At 37.4% G+C, this 22,265-nt stretch overlaps 2 protein-coding genes across 3 annotated transcripts; both read right to left on the bottom strand.

Moving 5' to 3' along the window:
- Window positions 1-1,120: 1,120 nt before the first annotated feature.
- On the bottom strand, window positions 1,121-21,424 carry AKAIN1 (A-kinase anchor inhibitor 1). Of its 2 annotated transcripts, none has more exons than XM_088130651.1 (3): window positions 18,450-21,424; window positions 18,114-18,189; window positions 1,121-2,389 (listed from the first exon to the last, which is right to left on the bottom strand). In XM_088130651.1, exons 1-3 carry the CDS (start codon window positions 18,561-18,563, stop codon window positions 2,199-2,201), a joined length of 381 nt encoding a protein of 126 aa, XP_087986777.1. In that variant the 5' UTR covers window positions 18,564-21,424; the 3' UTR covers window positions 1,121-2,198. The 2 variants fall into 2 exon arrangements, with proteins under 2 accessions (XP_087986777.1, XP_087986778.1); XM_088130652.1 differs by having other exon boundaries at window positions 1,124-2,389; window positions 21,195-21,424.
- On the bottom strand, window positions 13,787-21,243 carry ZBTB14 (zinc finger and BTB domain containing 14). The gene is made up of 3 exons (XM_088130650.1): window positions 21,195-21,243; window positions 18,114-18,189; window positions 13,787-17,594 (listed from the first exon to the last, which is right to left on the bottom strand). Exons 2-3 carry the CDS (start codon window positions 18,114-18,116, stop codon window positions 16,251-16,253), a joined length of 1,347 nt encoding a protein of 448 aa, XP_087986776.1. The 5' UTR covers window positions 18,117-18,189; window positions 21,195-21,243; the 3' UTR covers window positions 13,787-16,250.
- Window positions 21,425-22,265: the final 841 nt, after the last annotated feature.

The raw sequence follows: 22,265 nt of genomic DNA, 5'->3' as shown, positions 1-22,265 counted from the left end.
CTACACTGGATTTACAAAAGAAGCTTGTTAAAGTTTTGGAGAATTTTGTGAGAAGGGACAAAGAAAAAATGAAAAGAAATCAAGCTCTACAACGTTACTTGAAGGGATTAATCATTAAGATCGTTAGAAGTAAAGGGAAGGGATATAAAGTTGGTTTGTTTGATCAAGGTTAAAATAGATATGTTGTTATCTCTGGTTACCCTTAATGGACTTTTGCTGACATCAAGGCTGAAATGATGAGGCTTTATGGATTTGTTTATAAATAAGATATGGGATATGGGAAGAAGGGATTATTTGTTGTATTTTAAAACAAGGTGATAAGTTACTAAAATTGTTTACACTTGTGATGAAGGTGGGAAGTCACTTCTATATAAATTTATTTTCTTTTTTTTTAAACTATATTCTTTTTTTCTTTCTTTTCTATTTCTCTATTTTTCTTTCGTTGTTCTTTCTTTTCTGCACCTTTTACTTTTACTTTTCATTCTTTTTTTAGTATGTATTAGTTTTTATTGTCGCAATTGTAATCTTTAATAAAACTACTGTTCAAAAAAGAATAAAATAGCAAAACTATACCTAATTTTTTTAGTACCAAAAATCAGATGGATTGTCCCTACCGAATATCACAAAATAAATACTTTCTAATAAATATAATTACTTATGGAATATGTCCTGCACTGTTTGTCTCCCACAAGTATTATCCTCATGCTGAATTCTAAGAAAAAAAAACAGGGCTGATGTTTTCTTTACTTTATCAGTGCTCATGCACTCTATGCTTCTATGTTTCTTCTACTTTGGAGAAACTAAAAGGGGTAAATAAAATTTTATTCAAAGCAAATATTTACATATATTCAGCATCTTTTTAAAAAATATTATCTATTTTATTCTATTAATTTTTTGTAACAGTAATTTTAAAAGCTGCAAAATGAGTTGTGAATTTTGGAAACATTTTGAATTGATGATGATAATATACATTCATTCAGAAAACATTAAATCAAACACAGACATTATTTAGACTGTGCTTAGGTGTATGATTTCTTGCTTTAAACAAAAGCCACATATAAGGACAAGTCTAAAAGCCTGGAAGGCTCTTGTAGATTAAAAGAGTGTGTAAAGGCCAGTGTAAAAAAAAGAAGCTTATTTTTCTTTCCCTTTCTTTATTTTCTTGTACACAAGGAATACAACTGAAGGGCCCATCCATGCACTGGTTTCTCATAGGTATTCTCCAGGGCTCATGGAGGATTGATTACCGACAAGTTAATTGCAATCAGTGGTGATATCTTGAGATCAACTCACTATGGGGGTCACTTACAGCCACATTTTAACATTATTGTGATATTTTAAATACATTTGGTGAAACTATAAATAAGAGCAAATGGAAGATAACAGCACCTCCCAATGGAGAACAATGAGATTGAATAACAGAGGTAAAACTTTCAAATATAATTGATATTAAGGCATGTGGGTGATTATCCATTACACGCTTACCTGGGAATAAATCCCACTGAATTAAAAAAAAAAAAAGCTTATTTCTAAAGGGACACAGTAATACCTAACTTTCTCTAGATACTGCCCAATGCTCATTGGCATCTTTAAATACTGATTAACCCATTTAGAATTTAAACAAATAATTAAGAAAAAAAAACACCTAAATCTGGAACCTGAACCTTGTTGAAGCCTACTTTGTTTATTTATGGAAGGGTCTTTCATAGATCAGTCCCATTTTACTGCAACTGTTTTGAATCTTACACTACTTTCTTAACCCTATGTATGGATTCGTGCTTCAGTGACACAACTTCAAACATACTGTTCTATGTGTCAATATATTAGATCCTTGGGAACCTGGAACCATACAGATGCCTTCCAATTGACTATATATTGATGACATAGGCAGAGATATAAGGACATTTTGAATACAGAACTTTAGTTTAGAAGGGTTTTGTGCTGGACACTACAACAGCCGCCATTGCATTATTTAGTAATGAGTTTAGAGGCACTGCCTCAATGTTAGCTATGTTACTTAATGCTCTTAAAACCCTATTTCTCAACGAGGACTACTGCAACTGCCTACGTCTATCACTAGCAGCTGATTATACTTTGGGATGCTTTTCTGTGGTTGTGTTGCACTGACAACACAAGCTGAATCTAAGAAGCTGGAAGGGCTGCCATGTGGATGATCCATGAGCAACAGTGGTGGTCTTTTACTTCTTCTCATGCTTCTTGGTTAATTGCCCTCTTTCAAGCTGCAGGCCCAGGCTGCTCTCTGTGCCTTTTTCCTTCTGGCGGCTCTCCTGAGAGAGCTGCTGGACTGCCTGCTGAATGACTGTATGCACTATCAGTTTGCTGGCATTCTGCAGTTTTGTTTCTTCCTGTCCAGTTCCAGATTTATCCCCTGTCAGAAAAAAGAAGGTTACTTTAACTGGAAATTATATATAAATATATCTATCTATATCTATATCAATGTCTATATTACTTGAAATCATCAGTGAGGGCTGATTGCCACTCTAGTATCTTCATTGACTGGAAGCTCACAGAGACAGTAATTGATGATTGGTTCAGCTGTCTGCCATTCACCAAGGGTAATGCTTTAATTTCAGATGACAGGAACCTGCAGCCATCTTGGCTATGGCTAATGCTGGGTTTTAGTGCATCATCACTGCTAGGCTATGGAGGTTTTATTAGAGTGCCCAAGTTCAGTGTTTCTCAATCCTGCTGGCTTGGGAATTCTGGGAGTTGAAGTCCACACATCTTAAAGTTGCCAAGTTTGAGAAACACTGCCCTAGACTGTGGAGGCCGATGATGTGGCTCTAGCCACATCAGGCCCATTGCAAGAAAACAGATATTAAATATGGACTCCTATACTCTTAGCACATAGGCTGTAAGACTGTACTGCATGTGCACAAGAATAGTGAACTTTACCAAAATGAGTGACTTAGATTTAAAATATAAATTTTTCTCCCCTTAGTTCTGGAATTTGACAGCTAAAGATTAATATATATATATATCTGCTTGTTTTCCTTTGGAAGTCAGAAGGATGATCAACATGTATTGGTGAAAGAATTTCATTTTGCTAATTTGACTCCAACAGATATTAAAACATTCTTTCTGGGAACTTAAACAAAGAAACTTAATTCAATCTGTGTGCTTTCAAGAATAATAGGGCGTTTGCAAATATACATACACATAAAAACAAAACATTGAGTTTATCAATATCCTCAGCTTCTTTTCTTCTCAGGAGACATCCAAACATAAACCAACTTTGTTCACTTCCCACACTGATATCACTTTGCCACTTCAGGAACAACATGATCTGTCTTTGTTGATCCAAAGCTAAGCAAACATGCTCTTGGCTGTCTTTAACTGGCTGTCTTTAACTCGCTGTCCTGAGACAAGCATGCCCCACCAATTTCTAACTATATCTGGGTTCCCCAAGAGTTTTGTTCTCCTTTTTCTCAGTTTTCCCAGAAAAACCGAGGAAGACTGTAATCCTAGAGAAAAGTCACACACTGATTATGGAAGCATTTTGGTTCCAATGAGACACAAAGAAAATGTTACATTTGTTTTCTTATAGTCACTTACAAAACTAAAGGGAAGTTCTCAAATGCTATAGTGTAAGGCACATTATGGACAAAGTGTCCAAAATATCAACAAGAAAAGGCAGAAAAAGGACCTCTGAGTTGTGCCGTGGTTACTCCATTTTTAACACTCTTTGTGTTGTTCTGTGGCTCAGTCCAAGCCCTACCATTCAGCTCACCATTCACTCTCATCATCAGTCCAACTAGGTCTTTCTCACAGATGCCCTTCGCCTTCTCTTGTCTTTCAGGAGGAATTGTGTTTTCAAATTTGTGCTGTCCACTTTTTCATTCCAATCTCCTTGAACTGGAAGTGGGTGTGTATTTTTTTTTCTCTTTTACTTTATACAGATATGACCAAGACAGAAAGTGTAACCTTGTACTGGTGTTCTAGTAGCACAACTATTTACCATCTCTTATTTTATGGGTTTTTCACATCCCTCTGCTCACAAATTCAATATACTTTTGGCAAGAGTGTACAGCAAAGCTTTATGCAACAAAAGTACTTCAGCTACGCATATTCTTTTTTCCTTCCAGCTTCACCACTGCCGCCTTGCTACTTCTTTGACCTTACCTCTGTCCCCCTGAAACGCTGCTTAAGAAAAGGAGATGAATCTGCAGATTCTTCAAAATTCTCACTTTCTTATTGTTTTTTATGGCTTTTTCTCTCACCCTGCATCATTTTTAAAACCTCTTTTAACCTGTTTGACTACCATTTTTTCCCCAAACTGTTCTCCATTATTAATTGTCCCAAAGAGACTAAAGTAATTGAGAGCCTGAGGCTGCATTGAAATATGTGAGCCAAATTCTAACTAAAAGACTCTCTTACTGGTCTTTGTATTTTGCTGTGCTAATATTTATTCTTGGGTTTTATTTAACTTGCATTTAAACTGTTTGTTTTGGCTTTTGAATTTGTTAATTACCCCACTTCAATTGCATTTTGCACTTCCCCAAAAATCACTTGAATATTTTGTCCCTGGGCCCTTATGGACTGCATTCAGGTGACCCAGCAGCCCACTTTTACCCCCATCATTTCCAGATTGCACTGTCCAAATGTAATGACAGAGCACTGAATTTTGGTAGCATGACTTCAGGGCTTAGTCTGAGGGCTGGATTGGTTTAAGCATAGAAATGAGAGCAGTTTGTCTCTCAAAGCCTCCCGTTCCTACCCTAACATTCCCAAAACTGGGGGGACAGTGGGCTAAAAGAATATGGCCTCTCCATCTGGTGATGTCATAGTATCAATTGCTTAGTGAGTTGACAACAGTAGGTAGCCTTTGAGCACTTAATGAGCCTATAGTTAAGACTGGACAAAATTAATGCGGACATTTTTTTTTTCAGAGCAGTTCTCTATCGAATCTAGTTACTACCCAAAGAACAGTATTTATTGAAAAATGCCACCATTATATGAGACCATTAAATGTAAACCACATTGGGAAAAATTGATTTTGAAAGGGGGGGTGTCTATATATTTCTAAAGTAACAAATAAATATAGATCCTTGAAAATAAAGCAAAATGTTTTTTGTTTCTCCAGTTCTAAATGCTTGAAGAATTTTGATTTTTACTCAAAGCTAAGGATCTTCCCTTATGAAGGAAAACTGAGGAAAATGTTCAATCTATTGTTGCAGATACAGTAGTTGTGTGCAAAGGCCCCACAAAGAAAGCTGTATTGCATTTTAGTGCAATTACAACTGTCTGGAAACAGTGATGATTCATCTAAATTTCTAAAAATAGGATTCTTTCAATATTGACTGCTTAAGACCTGCAAAGGATTTCATACTATTTAAAGTGCTGTTGAATTTTATTTTTAGATTTTTTTTAATCCCACTTTTATTACTTCTATAAATAACTTAAGGTGATGAACATACCTAATACATCTTCCTCCTCCTATTTTCCCTACAACAACAATCCCGTGAGGTGAGTTGGGCTGAGAGAGAGTGACTGGCCCAAAGCCACCCAGCCGGCTTTCATGCCTAAGGCAGGACTGGAACTCACAGTCTCCTGTCACTGAGGACCAAAGGGAAAATAATACCTGTAATTCAGCTCACAGCTGATATTACAAAGACAGGTAATATTGTGATTGAAAAATGTGATATAATTTTGGTCATATTTTCCAGTTTTATATTCCATTTATTCTAATGGGATTGTCGAACATTGTTTAAATAATTCTTGTCTGTCTGTATGATGCCCATACTAAGATTTATGATGTTGGCTAATATCCATAGCTGATGTCTAATTTCAGAGAGAGTTGTCTCTATTCATTAAGTAATTTTGAAATGATGTTGGAAGAAAAGAATACATATTTAAAGATCTTTCTGCAAGGACAAGCTGAACAAGAATGATTACATTAAGCAAATATTTTACAATAGCCAGAGAGTATGAATGTGAAAATCCTGCTTACTAAGGCAGTAGGAAAAGGGACATTTATTATCAAGGGGTCATTCTTTGTTCCCTTTATTGTAGCTATAATCTCTTGCTGCAGTTCTCTAATCTCATGTGTTTGCCTTAAAAGCCAGTTGTGAACAATGATGTGAACCATCTGCTCTGCTAGATAAAAGGCAAGAAAAGGTGGAATGACTCTAGTTTACTGCAGAAAATAAACAATTCCTCTGATTAAAAAAAAAAATTTCCCCTAATAATTGTGTTTACTATGTGCCATTTTGGAAATCATCACAATTTTTTCATTTTAAAAACTGGATCTGGTTTTGTTGGAATTTAACCCTTCTGTCTCACTTGGAAGTAAATTCTACTGATTTCCATAATATTCCCTTTTGGCTTTCCAACTTGAATTCTTTAATCACCTACTTACTTTCTGCAAATATAACAGGAATTTAAGGATGATTAACTAAACTACAATTGAATATTCCCTAATTGTTCTTACGTTCCATTAACATTCTAAATATATTTTGGAATAAATGAATGCTTTTAATTTTATTTAGGCGTTATGTTTTTATTTATAGTTGAAAATGTTAGTTGAGAATTCCTTCTCCAAGGGCTGATGATGTCATGAGAACTGACACCCAGAGAACACACAAGAGGAAGATAGCAATAGTTTTGCATCACTAATTTCCCCAACCTCTAATGGAGGGACAAACTGCTACAAGGAATGAAGATGATCAGTAGCAGTGGAAAGCTAGCTAAATTCTGTGGTAGAATTAGAATTAGTGTTGGGGGCAAGGGGAGGGGAGATAAAATGGCTGAAAGTTGAAATCTACTATATCCAAATTTCCTTCCATTTAAACAGAATTAGAGCTGGCCTATAAATGTTGCCATAGCATCTCAGGGAGTATATCATAATACATCATCGTGATAGTGCCTTCAGGGTGAATCAGCAGCATTTGGGTGGATTTTAACTGTTAAATTTTTCAATCAGAACACTATGTTTCCAACAGAATCACATACTGTGTACCACTGAAACACAATATTCTGTCTCTTGATAGGAAAACAGTTAGAATCTGTAACAGGAGCTATTAATTAATCCACATTTTATCCTTGGCATTTCTAGATAAAAGGATCATAAACAGCAGGTGTGAGAAAGATATTTCTTATTTCATTGACAAAGTAGACAGCAGCAACTTAAGGGACAGAATTCATGAGAAAATAGGCTGTTATGCAAATATTATTTTTGGCATTTTGTACCACCACCACCACCACCCCACCACTTCAATTATTCAAAAAGTATTTAAAGCTGCAGCTTCCAAGAGATATTCCAATGCAATCTTTGAATCCAAACTTTTAAATTGTTGTCAAAGAGCTATTGAAGCTAGGAGGCATATTTTTTTCTCCAATATTTGAGGAATTAGAGAACCATATCCATCTTCTATGAACCTGGGCCAATTCCCAATAGTACTTATTTAAAATTATTTATATAATGCTGTTCATCAAGTATTTCATAGTAGCATACATGTTTATAGTACAGTAAGAAACCTCACAATTTGTTAAATTATATAGCATAATCTAATTTAATTTAATTGATAATTTTAACATTTTTGTCATAGAATCTATGTCTAGAAGTTATAGAATTGGATCCAGATTAAATCAGTTGAACATAGTTCCCATGAAAATTAATGCTGCAGTCAAGGTTAATTTGTCTGATTGTTTTCATGCAACCTAAGTTGAACTAATAAAATAAGTGATTGTTAGGTTAATTACTGCTATACATCTCCTGCTGAAAATAAGAACCATTTGATTAACCCCTACAACATTTCAGTAAATCCTTCCACTAGGAAATCACAAAGAGAGTGAAACTAAAGCTGTAAACCTGTGCCAACGTATTGGGGCAACAGCTTCACTACACTCAGTGAATATTTCTAGCTAGCCAAGTATAGAATTGTACTGCAGGTTTATCATCCTATGCACATTACTTGAAGTACAGATTTAAGTCAGGCTCATGGCTGGGTAGTTGGCAGTTTATCTTATTGTTACTACTCCTGAGGCTAATGAGCTCACTTTAGAATTAGTGGTTCAAGGACTCAGAAGGAGTCTGATAGCACCTTTTCTGACTAATAATTTTTATTAAAAGGTATAAGCTGCAGTTCACAAAAGCTAATATCTTTTAATAACTTTTGTTAATTGAAAAAGGTGCTACCAGTCTCCTGATTTTTTGCCAGCATAGACTGACACAGCTGTCCTCCTATAATGATTCAAGGACCGTAAGTGTAGAAAGAGAGGACAATATATGGATTTTGTGTGTTTCCATTCAGAAGTGATTGCTAAGTCCAATTAGATGTAGTCCTAGGAGAGTAGGTATAGGATTGCAGCCTAAAATATTTGCTTGAGGATATTGTTGTGGATAAAGCTTTATCCTCTTCTAATATGATTTAGAGAATGTTCAGACTAGATAGAAAAGGGGCTTATGTCTAGACAGCATGACCCTTTTCTGCAGATATACGACTTTATAACTTCAGAACGCATATTAAACCAAAATGACAGTAAAGGATGCTGTTATTCATCCTGTCAAACACACCAGAGAGAGAGGGAGAGAGACCACATTAATTGCCGGAAAGCAGTATTTCCCATTTCCAGCCTTTTCCTACACTCCTTCAGTCCAAGTATTGTTCTGCATTTCATTTGAATTAAAGCTAATTCAGTTCTAGATGTAGTTTGCAGCGTTTCTTCCCTGAAAACCAAAAGCCTGCATTTTTGTAGAACAGGATTATTAGTGCAAGCATTTTGGTTCTTACAGAGAATAAAAGGAGGCCCATCTGCAACAATCTGAGAGGGAGAGAGGGGAAAAAAAGGTTGAATACTTTACCTGGAGCAAACACCATGGTTCCTTCCTGCCAAGAGAACAGGGTAATAAGGAGACACCACGAAATCGTGTGTAAGAGGCAGGAGGTGAGCTGACGGGCAAAGCAAACAAGCAAATTACAAGGGCGTGAGTTTTGCAGTGACACCCAGGAGTGGTAGCACCTTGGACAGCTACATACACCGGACAGCGCCAGCCAGCACTGAAATGCTTCCCTGCCAGTTACCTCCACAATGCACTGCTCTGGAGAGGAGGAGGAGGAGGAGAAGAGGAGGAGGACGAAGGAGCCCACCGTTCAGCACATATCCCATGTCTTCGCTCACTGCACACACAGCTAGGCTGAATTCCGCAGCAGCAGCAGGAGAGGGAAAAGAGGAAAGGTAATAGCAGACGCTCTCGGCAGGAGAATAAAGTAATTGCTCCTAATTATCTCTCGTCATCTTCTGTGCTAAATGAAGCCGGGCTGAAATGCGTAGGGTGGTCCTCAGGGCTAAGTTAAAAGCCTCTTGTAAGCTGGCTTTTCTAAGGCACTGCGACATCTTATTATTCAGGGCTTCCTTGTATTAATTAATCCTTTTTCAAAAGCAATCAATCACCTATAGGTTTTGCCAGGAGTCTGTGAAATTTCTGTTTAGTTTGATGCTGCTTTCTTTTCTAACATTTTCAGTATCGCTTGGAACTAGTTGAACCGCAGCTACAGGGGGGATAAAATGGTGATATGAAAAGTATGGCCACTGAGATCTTTTACTGACAATCTTTTTTCCACATTATGAGTCCCTACATTGATTATCACAAACTAATAGTTGGGGTGAAAGGAGGGATTTTAAAAATGTCTTAGGTGTTGGGTTATTGCTGTGGTTATTAGCTGAAAATGCCACTTTCAGCTGTTTGCACTGAAAAATGAAAACAAAAACCTTCCTCTTTAAAATCAATATTATTCTTACAACTGACTTAGTAGATTGTATTAAGCAATATCAAGCCTTAAGTGTCCATGTTAAACAGACCACATTTATTTTAAGTCCATTTTTTATTTCTGTCAAAGTTAAAGAACTATGCATGCACAGTATGATCTGCTCAACTTAGCACTTTTCATTTAGTCAGGAGTTTCAACGCAAAGGCTTAAGAACATTAATTCTATCACTAAAATCAATTGTTTCAAGGTGACTGACACACTTTGAGAAAAACACCCATGAAGTTGAGTTGCATGTTTGGCTGGACTGTGCTAATGTGTTACACAGCAGTTTATGTTTCCTTTGATAATTCTGCCCTCTATTCCCCAAAATTCAAAACATCTTCAAAATTCCAAGAGCAAAAAATGTATGATTTAGAAGGTTAAGATCTCCTATAATGATAACAAGATTATAATTTTCTCCATTCCCCTTATTGGTACAGCACATTAAAGGGACCATATACTATTAATGAAATATGTACAGTATTTGTGACTTTGTTAGTAAGTGTGGGCAACCTGGTGATTTCTAAATGTTTTGAATTTCAACAGCCTATCAGCCTCCACCAGCCAGTATCAAGAGATAGAGGAGGTCTAGTTTAAAATATTTGAAGGCATATTCAGACATTTTGGAAATTGCTACGATGAACAGGAAATGTGCAAATAAATTTTTCTGTTTTCCTACAAATTTGGTGCAATATAGGAAAGGAATAGAGTTAAATACACATGCCCATGTATCTTGCATGTATACTGAATTCTGTGGTATTTCTTTGTTCATTATACCAGAAACATTGAAAAAAAGAGTCATTACATTTCTGATTAGTCACTTTTGTAGGTTCAAGGTAGTTTCAAGGTTATGGCATCTTACAAATGAATGAAAGTATTATCAGGTTTTGTAGACTACAGTTCATTTCATCGCAAAAATTTACATGACAATAATCTGTGGGTTCTGAAGTACAATTTTTTTGCTGCAAAAGATTAACAAGACTAATTTTTATTATATACATACACACACTCTCCCTCTCTCTCGAGCCAAGTTCAGTTCATTGTGTCTACTGTATGTGTGAGAACATAAACCCAAATGAAAAATAGATTAGGATACATTAGATATTGGGGTGAAAGCTGGTATGCTTTACATTTCTTTACCAGCATGACTACACAGGAAAACACATTTTTATTATGAAGACCGGCATGAACCACTGGCAATTAAGACTTACCTCAGAGTAAGTCTTAACAAATATGATTTAATTTCCTATTATAAGGAAGTGTCACTCAATGAAATTGATTAGAAATTATTTCTGAAATGGTTAAAAGGGCACAGGAACAAGGTTCATTTTAAATACTATGGCTAAATTAGCATATATATTTTTTCCAATCCATTTTAATTAGATAAATTATTTGGGACAGATTTCATTCTGTACAGCTTACATAAGAGCAGAGGCAGCTACTACTGGTGAGTGCATTTTGATCTGATCCAGCAAATCTTAAATTTCTGTTCTCACTTTTAATGAAACAAAATTCCTGGTAAAAGAATCAAAGTAGTAGTAAAGACTGTGGCTTTGACGGAATACTTGTATGGGGAAATTTTGAACACTGAGCAACAATTGAAAATCATAATCTAAATTAGCCACTGATCAGCTTTTCGTGGTCCTTAAAAAGGTGGGGGGCATTTCTAATTATTTTCTTCTAAGACACAGTCTGACACAGGCTAAAGCTGTTTGCAGAATCACTATTTTTTTTTCCTGTGTTGCTTTTACTTCTCCAATATAAACTAGAACAGAGATCCTTCCTTATGACCCTCAAATAATTATTTGAGCATTCACTTTTATTGAAACCACCATCCTGAACTGTCAGTGTTTGATTAACACCACAAATACACTATATTCGGATTCACTCTGAAACATGTATGCAAGTATGTCTTTGAACTAAGAGTTTTTGGTTTGCATTCAATTCTACTACCTACTGATGTCGTCATAGTTCATTGTGATTAAGAACAAAACATACACCTATTTAGAATACTTGTTATGCAATATGAGGCTGTTCATGAACCAGAATGAATTATAGTTGCAGATCTGACAATGAAGTAGAAAAGCAGACTTCCCTATTAAATTTGTCCTGTTTTATCTTCTCTTTAGATTGTGCTATCACACCAAAGCACTGGAAAAATCCTATGCCTAGTTACATAGAAGCAAGTACAATTAAATTTACTGAGGCTTTCTTCTGAGTAAATATGAATAGACTGTGCACAGGATCAAAGTTTCCTGTTTTTGTGAACACTCATCGAGTCAGTTCAGGAATGAGTGGAGTTCAACTCACATGAGAGGGCTGGGCAGAGCTCTTCTTGTGTCCTTTCTCTTCCTGCAATTGCCTCTGCTTCTTGAAAAATGTCATGGAAAGCTGGGAGTGTTTCTGAAGTAGCAGAAGAAATCCAGAGAGAGCTGCAAACAAACTGATTGCCTCCTTTCCCTTTCTCCAGTGTAGAGCATCTGTTCATTATCCAGAGCTATCTGCTTGCAGAATGGCTATTATAGATCCAGTCCATTAAGTTTCAACATTTTTGCTTATCTATGCAAGTTACTTACTAACATTCTATCACAGAATGTTCTAATTCCAAAATGGGCTGTTCCAAAGCTAGAATGATCCATGAAAGAACATTCTGCACAGCCATATTATCTACTTAAACTGATGAACCTTCAACTTGCCCACATACTTCTATTTTACAAGGCCTATTTCAGACGTAATTAGATGTAAATAATTAATGTCTCACTTATTGTTTCTGCTATGGGCAGAGTATTTAAGCAGCTACATACTGGTTATCCCATTTGAGATTCTAAACCACAACATACATTTTTTCTGCATAAAAATTAGACTGCATGTAGGAAAAGCTAAAAGGTGAACTAACTCTGAGTTAATTTCATTGTTTGATTTATGCCACTTTTCTACTCAAGCAAGAACTCAAACAGGCTAGCAATTTTTTTTTAAAATCCAAAATACTGTAAGGCAAAGATCATTTGTATCTAATGAAATTAACAGGAATTATAAAACCAATACATTCAAAACAGAAAATGAAGTTATGCTCCTGAAAAATGTACAGGCACACAATCTTTATATATTCTAAAATATTCAAGTTTTATTTACAAGACACATTTCAAACTCTTGGCATTTTAAATATAACTTTAAGTTGCCTATTCAATGAGTATTTCACAATAACATTGTAACAAAGACCATAGCTAGATGCAATGTTATAGGTAAAAATATTAGTTTTAACGTCTATATAGAAATGTAAGAGATGTTTGACTCATATTAATTTATAAATACTTATTTGACCCCTGTCAGAACATATCTGTGTTCAACATCATTTAAAATAAGTTGTATTAATACATGTAAAACAATTACGTATAAATATGTGGAGAAAGGTCTTTCAAGATTTTTAACTGACCACATTTCATTTTACTTCATAGAAAACCCATTCTAGTTTGTTACAAATGAACCTGTAACTGAAACAATAAAATCACTTTTATTTTAAATTAGACTAGTAAATTAATTTGGGATGGGTAGGTTAAGTGAAATCTGAAGTAACTTCACAGCTAGCCATTCTCTTCTATGGAAAAGATCCCATGACCAGACTTCTCTATTAATTCCTTGGATAAATACTTCAACAGACAACTTCATTCTCTGAAAGATAATCAAAGACCAATATGAATCCTGTTCCAAAAAGCTGGCTGGTAATTTTGTGAAGATAAGCAGGATAATTGCTTATGAAGCACAGACATTAAGCTGCAAGCTCAAACATACTTGCTAGTAAGCAGCATGGTTGAGGTCAGTAAGACTTACTTTCAAATAAGGTATTTTAGAATTAAAATATAAATCCCCAAACCACACAATTAACTGAACCGTCTTAGGCTGCAATTTTGTAACATTATGTTGGGAGTAATCCTCACTGAATTCTGTGGACATCTGAGTAAAGACATACAGGATTGAGCTGTGTCCACTAATGGGATAGTTTTTGAGCAACAAATAGGAAAAAAAAAAACATTCAATTGTCTAATTCTAACTTCTTCCACTCAAAAGTGGTAACTATATTGTTCTGAATTGTTCTTTCCAGACTATAATTCATTATCCCAATTTTTCCAAAGTTAATGGAAAAGTCACTAAAAGCCTGAGAAGCCAACATCTGACACCATGCTATTTAAAGTTGCAGTTGGGGCTCAGTAATTCCCCTCCATACTGAAAAAGGTGTCTGGCAAGCTAAACTGGAATCTTTCAACTTGATTTCTCCTGGAACAATCTGCATAGTTCAAACCTACCTTCAGTTTAGGGAGTGAACTGCAACTTTTTTTGACTCTCTGAACTATCAGGAGCACTATGATTCATTATCTAATGTTCAGGACCAGCTAAAAAAAGTCTTATAAACAATTTACTCTACTTAATTGGAAGTGAATGAAGTAAATTTGTTTTGAGCTGTTTTCAAAGTCATGTTAGCTTTTTCTCTGTATCTTTTCCTTGTCACACTTACTGCCTGAACTCCATTCTGATATCTGCACTAGAATATAAAACCTTGATAATTATGCTGCCTCGACAGTAGCAATGTATATTCTTGCTAAATACCCCCAAATCCCAGAGACTATTATAATCTCATTAGTGAGGATTTACACTTGAATTCTACTTTTTTCCCTATTGTCCTTCTTTATTTCTTATGATACAGAAAAATAATAAAAAACTTCTTAAATATTATTAAAGGACATTGCCGAGAAATCAGCTAGCAATCCTTTCTTTTGTCAGGGCAGATGAAAGCAAAAAAATAGTAGCAGACAGGTACATATCCAATGGGTCTTATAGAAGAAAAAGGCTCAAGACAAAAAGTGGCTTTGCTAAACCCAAATGCTGACAAGGAAGAGAGACAGAACGCTTTTGGTTGTAGTGTACGATTCTTAAAGGAAATCTTTCTTTCTAATATAGTCAAGATCTCCAGTGGTTCATACAGAACCTTAAAGCATTCCTGAAAACTTGTCCATGGGTAATAATGAAAAAACACTTCATTCCATGTCTTAAAATAAAAAGGCATTGTATCATATGCTTTCTGTGTATGTTTGCAATGAGCACGTTCTAAGTAGAATGAAGCTTAGTGTCAAATATGTGTTAATAAGACTGCAGAATCCAGTGACCAGAAAAGAGAAGAAAAACCTCATGATGTTCTTTACTCATTATCTAATTAGAGATGGGCAAGCTTTCAGTGGTTTGAGGGCCAAGTCCATCATAAGGAGGGCTGCAAGAGGCTATTAGATGGTGCAATAACACTGAAAGAAGCATGATCAATTTTATCGGGTCTTGGGTTTTTTAAAAAAATAAAATCTATAATGGAAAGTTGTTTCTATAAGACAAGCCATTCCCATTTCCATTTTTCAACTCCCACCAAACTTCAACAGCAAAATAGCCTAAGTTTCATGGTGCAATTTCAGGCCATGGGGAAAAGCTGACCTCCTTGAGGTCTCCTACTTCCATTTCTGTGGGAGAGGGGAGGGGAAAAAAGTCACACTGCTGAAGGCGGGTAATTTTGCTTCTGAAATTTGAAATCATAATCTCAATTGATGGGGAACTCCATGCAGCCTGCCATCCAATTTGGGGGGTGGGGGGTGGAGTAGAATAGTTTCTACTGCTCATATACCTTGCATCAACAATGACAGTAGATTAAACTGGAGCTAAACAATTGCAAAGAACTAATAAATAAAATATGAAAGTCTTATTATATTTTCATTAATTTTGATTAGAAGACTGGAAATTAATACATTCCCCCCTACAAAGTAATTCTTACATTCAGTCCAACTCATAATTTCAAGGTTTTTTTTTAAAAAAAAACTGTTTTAGCAGACATAATTCATTAAACGGTTCACTAACAGCACAATCTATAGGCCAAGAAACCAACAGATTTTGAGTTAATCTGATCTTGCTTTACTCACACGGTACTACTTTCTACTAAAATCCATGAGGCTTAGCCATATAACACTTGCAGTCCAATGACAGGTATTTATTTTTGACTTGGCAAGTTGTTCTATCATTTCTCACCACTGATGACAATCTCTAATTTAGGAATTTCCTAGATCATAGAAAACATATTTAGGGTTGGGGCGCCAAGCAACTGGAATCAATGGAACAAAAGTAGCTTAAATCCAAATACTTAGTCTTAATTTCACTGAGCATTGGAGTGTAACATCTTCCATTCCACATGCAGAGTTTATTCCAATAGGGCAAGGCATGCACTGAAACCCAATATTTTAAATAGAGGAATAAGACACCAGCTAGAGTCTTTTAAAAAAATTATATCCAACTGGACGGATGCCTTGATCAAGGCCTTATCCATGCTTGATATGAGAGTTTTTTGCTGCAAATTGCAACTATATTTCCTACTTTTTAAATCACACTAAAATGCTTTGCTCAGTAGTGAGTTTTTCAGTCCAAACATTTTCCAGCATATGTCCACTCCTGCTTTTAGCTACAAGCTATAGTTTCAAGTTGTTGTTCTGCCTCAGCAGCCATGGCAGCTGCCTGTAATTGTTCTGTTTCACTTTGGAGGGCACTGGCTGTGGTTACTTGCTTCCTTTCACTGTGCATATTGTTCTCATGTCTCTTTAAATCAGATGCTTTGGCAAATGCTTTAGTACAAGAGCTGCAGACAAAAGGCTTCTCCCCTCTATGTCTTCTTTCATGATCTTTCAGGTGGGACTTATGCTTGAAAGCTTTGTCACACATGTGGCATGCAAATGGTCTTTCATTACTGTGAACCCTCTCGTGCTTTTTTAGGTCTGGTGCACGAATAAAAGACTTTCCACATACTTCACAGCTATATGGCTTATAGCCTGTGTGGATCTTTAGATGCTCTTTCAAGTGGGCTTGAGTGGTGAAGCCTTTAGTGCACATTTCACAAACAAAGGGCCTATCCGCAGTATGGAGTTTTTCATGTTTTCTCAATCGTGCTTCATCAGAAAATGTTTTGCCACACGCTGGACATGCAATTTGTTCCCTGTGACCATAAAGCAAATATTCAAATTTCATGTCTCCAGCTGCTGTTGTCCATGCTGGTGTCTGTTCATCCTTTACTTCACTTATGCCATCATTAAATGCTAGAGCTTGAGGAGTTTGTGATCCTAGTTCTTTAGTTTCAGCAGACTCTATAGACTCAACTTCTTGGCCATAGCAGTTCACTTTTCGAACCTCTTCACTCCCCAGCTCCTTCAGAATTGCTTCCTGAACTCTTAAAGTAGCAGTTGGTGATTTACCATCCTCTTGACTAGGAGGAGTTCCTTCCATTGTCATATCTGATGGACTATCATCGTGATCACCAATTTCTTCAACCTCATCATCTTGGTTATCATTAGACTCCCCAATTGGTCTGTTTATTTTAAGACAATACTTATTCTTTGACTGTGAATTGTCTTCTGGACTTGATACATCACGCTTTTGAGAACAGAGTTTATCCAAAAATCTAATACCAAGAATCTGACCAGATGACATCATTAAATTGACGTCTTCTTTCTTAACTGAAATTTTGGCTGTGTACATATAATTGAGCACTTCCTCAAATATATCAGATCGAAGGAAATCTATTTCAATTACAGATGAGCTGTCAACTTCCAGTTTTTTGAAAAGTTTTTTAAAATAGGTACTACAAGCAGCTAGAACACACCTGTGGGCCCTGAATTTTACATCTTCTACAACAATAGCTATGTCACAAAATTCTCCTTCCAATCGTTGCTCATTTAATGTTTTCAGAAATACAGTTTTGTGATCGTCGTCATTATATTTAATGGTTTCAGACATACTGATGAAAAACTCCTAGAGAAAAACAAATTTATGTTACTCTAAAAAAAATCAAGATATTGTAAAAAAAAAAGCCATATTTGAACTTATATTAAGGTGATAAACATTTTAAAGTAAATATATAACCTTCAAAGCAGCCATGGATACAAAGTTGATAACCTATTATTGTACAAATGTCACAGAAAAAATGTTTTATTTTTCACTAATGAATTACAGATCATAGTGATAAGGATATTACAGTCTTTGACTGAAGTTCTCTTTCACCAGGTTCAACCTGCTAGAATAAATTATTCCTTCTTTCATCTGAGCTAAGGCAAAAACCCCAAAAACAAGACAAAGTAAATTTGAGAAAAAACTAGAATAAGAGACAAACTATATTTCAACCAGGAGTTAAAGCAAAAAACAGTGAAGGGGAAAGCGTAAAAACAAGAACAAGATTCCCCCTCCATTCCTCATAATTATTCATAGTGCCTAGAGAATAAAACAGTTTACAGAGACAAAAAAAATTAAAGAAATGTAAACAAAGAAATGTACCATGAACAAGGAAAGATCTTTCCTTAGTATCTGAGCAATGTTTTGAAAGCAGATTCTTATCCTGGGCTCCCTGCACCTGAAAAAGAAAACAGTAACAAACCTGTGAAAAAATATTCATCCGCATAACAATCCTGTGAGTTGTTAGACTATTAGCTCAAGGTCACATAATAAGCTTATGACTAGGCAGATATTAGAATCCTATATCCTTGGGTCCAAAGCTGATTCCCCAGATTTAAGGTACCCAAAATGGTGGAAATGCTCTCATCAGATTCTCTGTACCACTGACACTTTACATTTTTCAAAAAACATTTTAACTGTAAAAAAAGGAAGTTTTACCTGTCTTCCAAAGGTGTCTCTGGGTCCCACAAGTTTTTGTTTTTTAAAGAAAATAATGGAATTGTCTGGAAACACAATGGGTAAACCCCAGGAAAAGGGGTAGCAAGGGGACATCTCACAAAAGAGGGAACTTGAAGGAATTACAGCATTTTGTTGCTGGCTATGGTCTCCATGATTACGGTTTTCTGAATGGAACCATCCTTAGATTTCCCATGGCTTCTATGAATTTAACACCATCTTTTAGTGATTCACTAGTGATTCATTTAGTGGACATGGCAAACTGGTAGAAAATACAACAGAAATTATCTTAAATTGAGTCAACATTTTTTATAATATTAATGTAGAAAATTTTTATCCTGTTTTTTTATTGATAATCTCCCACCAAAGTTGATATTTTGCACACAGGAAATAAAATTAATTATAGTACTTTTGCTAAAGCTGTGGTCTTAGATTCTATTTATGTTTCACAATTTCAAAGCAAGTTATTCATTTCTTTGTGCTATTACTGCTCAGTGTCATTAGCACAGGTGCCATTTTGGGCAGGTGTTTTGCCTAATAAATATCCTGTATGCTTTCTCATTGTATTTTCCCCCAAAATGCAAATTAAACAGCTCCTTCACTGCTCCAGGTGATGTTATCCACCGCAAAAGTAGTACTTTAATCTGATGTAGAGGACTGTCAGCAACTGGGAATATCTTTTGAATTAGAAAAATAAGTGCATCTGCTTACTACCAGTTAGACGCAGGTGCTTGTAATCATGCACACATTTGTCTAAAGCAAGAAACTGATCAACAGCCTCATCTCACAAAGGGACTGAAACTTGCTGTTTTTCAACATTTGTATCAAATACTTTTCTCCACTGAATTTCTGGAGAAAATCTAGAGTTTTTTGTTCAGTTGAAAGGTCACTGATTTTAACTGCCTCCAAAGCTTTTTTTCCTTTAAGAGCTTGGGATTGGCCTATTCATATTAGTACAATAGTTAACCAATAGCCAGGCCTATAAAAGTCATAAACTAGGAACCTGGTTATTGACAGAAAGCTATATGTTGGCACCTTTCATTCATAAATACATACTCCAGATCTAAAACTGTTGATCCTGGCTTATCTGATGTTCCTATTACTGTTATTCCAAACTAGGATTTGTAAATCAAGAACCATCCCTGGTTTGCAATCTTCACTTATACAGCTCCCCTATACAGAAAACATCCTGCGCAAAACTTTTTAAAGTGGTTGTACTATGAGATAAGAGTAAAGAAAGTGACTAGGATTCATGTACAGACATGCAGTTTAGCCCTACAAATAAGATTGTCAAAAGGACTGTAATAGTGGATTGGAAACCAACTGGTTTAATGCTGTGTTTTGGGGAAAAAAAATCAGTTTCCTGATTTCACCTTTTGCTTGGATCGGTAAAAAAGCTCCAGAATATGCAAGACTGATGAACATAGAAGGGCACACAATGACATGCTGTTTATCTTTACTGGAGGGGGAGTCAGACAATTCCTCATGCCTCTAGTACATACAAAAAGGATTCCATGATCACAGAGATCCTACATGATAGATAAAATTTTGATTGGGCCCCTAGTCTCTCAAGAATTTATGATTACTGTATGTAGTTCCTCTTCTCATGTGTTTTGAATGCATGGACAAAATGTAACCACTGAATGTCCTGGAAACAGGAAAAGAGAATACCATGCATGCAATGCTCTAAAGTGGTCTTTCAATTTTAGGGGGGTCATATAAATTCCACCATTAAGTTACCATCTATTAGAAATGTGGAATATGTGTAAATAATACACATGGTTTATTGCCAATCAATATTTTGTTTTCTAAAACAGCTTTAGGAAGTATTATTTTATAAAATATATTTCCTGCTCATTAATAGTTAACCAGCTCTCCCAAATAACAGATAACCCACAGAATTTTTTTAAAAAAATTTTGTGAACCCAAAGAACTAAACCAAGAATAATAGAACAATTCTATGCTATGTAAATCAAAAGCAAGTCTCGGTAGGTTCAGTGAAGCTTATTGTCAGGTGAAACTGGAATTACAGTTCAAAACTGAAATCCAAGCATTACCTTCTGAGAACACATTAAATATTCGACTTTATGGCTGACTCCTTAAATTTACATATGCATCGAGCCCTACCGATCTGAGTAACAGTGATATATTTAAGAAGCTTTTCTTGTTACAACTGGTATAAGCACTAATAAAGCAAAAATAAAACAAAACACATTGTCATTAATGGGCTGAAATCATAAGTCGGCTTATTGGGAAATCAAAATGACTACCACGAAAATGACACCGAGTTCCAAGCCTCTATTTTCGTACTGAGCCTATGGCGATCTTTCGCCATATGGAGAGAAGAGCGTGCGATTCTAACGTGCACGTTTTGTAGGCAAACAAACAGCACTGCCGGCTCCGTGCGAGTAACCATGTAAGAAACGTGCACGGTGCATAATCGGTGCATGCGTGCTAGTGCCCGTGCGGGGCCTACAACTGTGCCCCGCTGAGATGGGGCTGCTGCTGAGCGAAGTGCACGGATCCCTCACGCGCGACTCCCCCATCCCTTTCCTTCACCAAGGAGGCGGAGTTCAGGAAGGCCCGCGCGCGCGGGAGCGAAGAAAACAGGCTTCTATTCCACCCCCTCCCCCAGCCACCAAATCTCGCGGCAGAGCTCGCTCCCTCGCTCGCGCTCTCCAGCGTTAACGGACGGGCGGCGCTGCCGGACTGCAAGCGTTCATTTACCCCGGAGCGAGCCTTTGCCTGCTGCCGCGCTGCACGGGACTGCGCCATCTCCGGCATCCTCCTGCTCCGGTAGAGGAGACGGCGGCGACTCCAGTAGCGCAAGGCAGCCATCCAGGCCCGAGACCAATGGCGCGCGCAGGAAGAGCAGCAAGGGGCGGCGCGCGACGGAACCTCTCCAGTGCACCTCCCCGCCTCCCTCCGGTTCTGCTGCAGCAGTCGAGCCTCGAGTGCGCGCGCAGATGCTCGTCAAGCTTACCTGCCGCTGCTGCGCTTCACGCGGAGAGTCCCGGGAAGGGGGGGGGTTGGGTGACGGTGGCGGGAGTGCTTGGTCCAAGCAAGGATTTGGGGATGGGGGGGATGTAGGGGGAATGGCGCGCGTCTCTAGCCGTTACCGCTGCTTCCTGCACGAGCATTCACTGCCGCGCGCGCACGCGCGAGGCGCGCCGGAGGCGGGAACGTGCATGCGCGATGCGAGCAGGGCGCGCCCCCCGCGGGGAAAGGGCGGGCACTGCGGGGATCTTTCTAAAGGCGAAGGAACTCGGCGGCGGGCGTTGGAAGTGGAGGGAGAAGGCGCGCCTGCATTGCTCTGTCGCTCTTCCCGGGCTCGCGCGCCCTCGGCTGAGCCGCTTCTGGCTCTTGGTCGCTGTGGTCGGGGCCGCGCGAGCTAGAAGCGGTCGGCGAGGCTATGGATTCCAGATGAACAACTTTGGTTCTGCGGCAGCGGAAGGAAGCATCTCCTTGGCTCGTCTTTCCACGCGTTAAATTACTTGCTGAGAAATAATTCGTCTCTGACGTACGCTTATCCCAGTACATATCAGTTACATATTACGAATAATAAAAACACTGATAAAAGACAGTCTCAATCTTCCTCAAGCCGCGTATGCGTTTCACCGCACCCATTACTAGTAAGGTGCGATATTTTAAGGACCGGAATATTCAGTTTCCACACGGGGGGGAAAAATCGTGGTAAGTTCTGAGGCTGAAGTCTGCTCCTTTCCGCTCGTGATGTCCCCCCGCAGCAATTGAACCCCTGTCCAGGTTGAGGCATGGAGCTCTCCGCCGAAGCTGGGG

Source organism: Python bivittatus, unplaced genomic scaffold (genome assembly GCF_059951505.1).
Source record: "Python bivittatus isolate LINGU-HERP-01145 unplaced genomic scaffold, Pbiv_v1 ctg000840_np1212, whole genome shotgun sequence".
Lineage (NCBI taxonomy): Eukaryota > Metazoa > Chordata > Lepidosauria > Squamata > Pythonidae > Python > Python bivittatus.
Note: the sequence above shows the minus strand (reverse complement) of the source record. Positions and strands in the feature narration are given on the sequence as shown.

Excerpts from the sequence above, each read along its gene's own strand:
- AKAIN1 (XM_088130651.1), bottom strand. The coding sequence starts at position 18,563 with ATGTCCCCTTGCTACCCCTTTTCCTGGGGTTTACCCATTGTGTTTCCA. Across the intron at positions 18,190-18,449 it reads GAGACACCTTTGGAAGACAG|GTGCAGGGAGCCCAGGATAA; the intron begins GTAAAACTTCCT and ends TTTCTTTTTCAG. Across the intron at positions 2,390-18,113 it reads AAGATCTTTCCTTGTTCATG|GGGATAAATCTGGAACTGGA; the intron begins GTACATTTCTTT and ends TTTTTCTGACAG.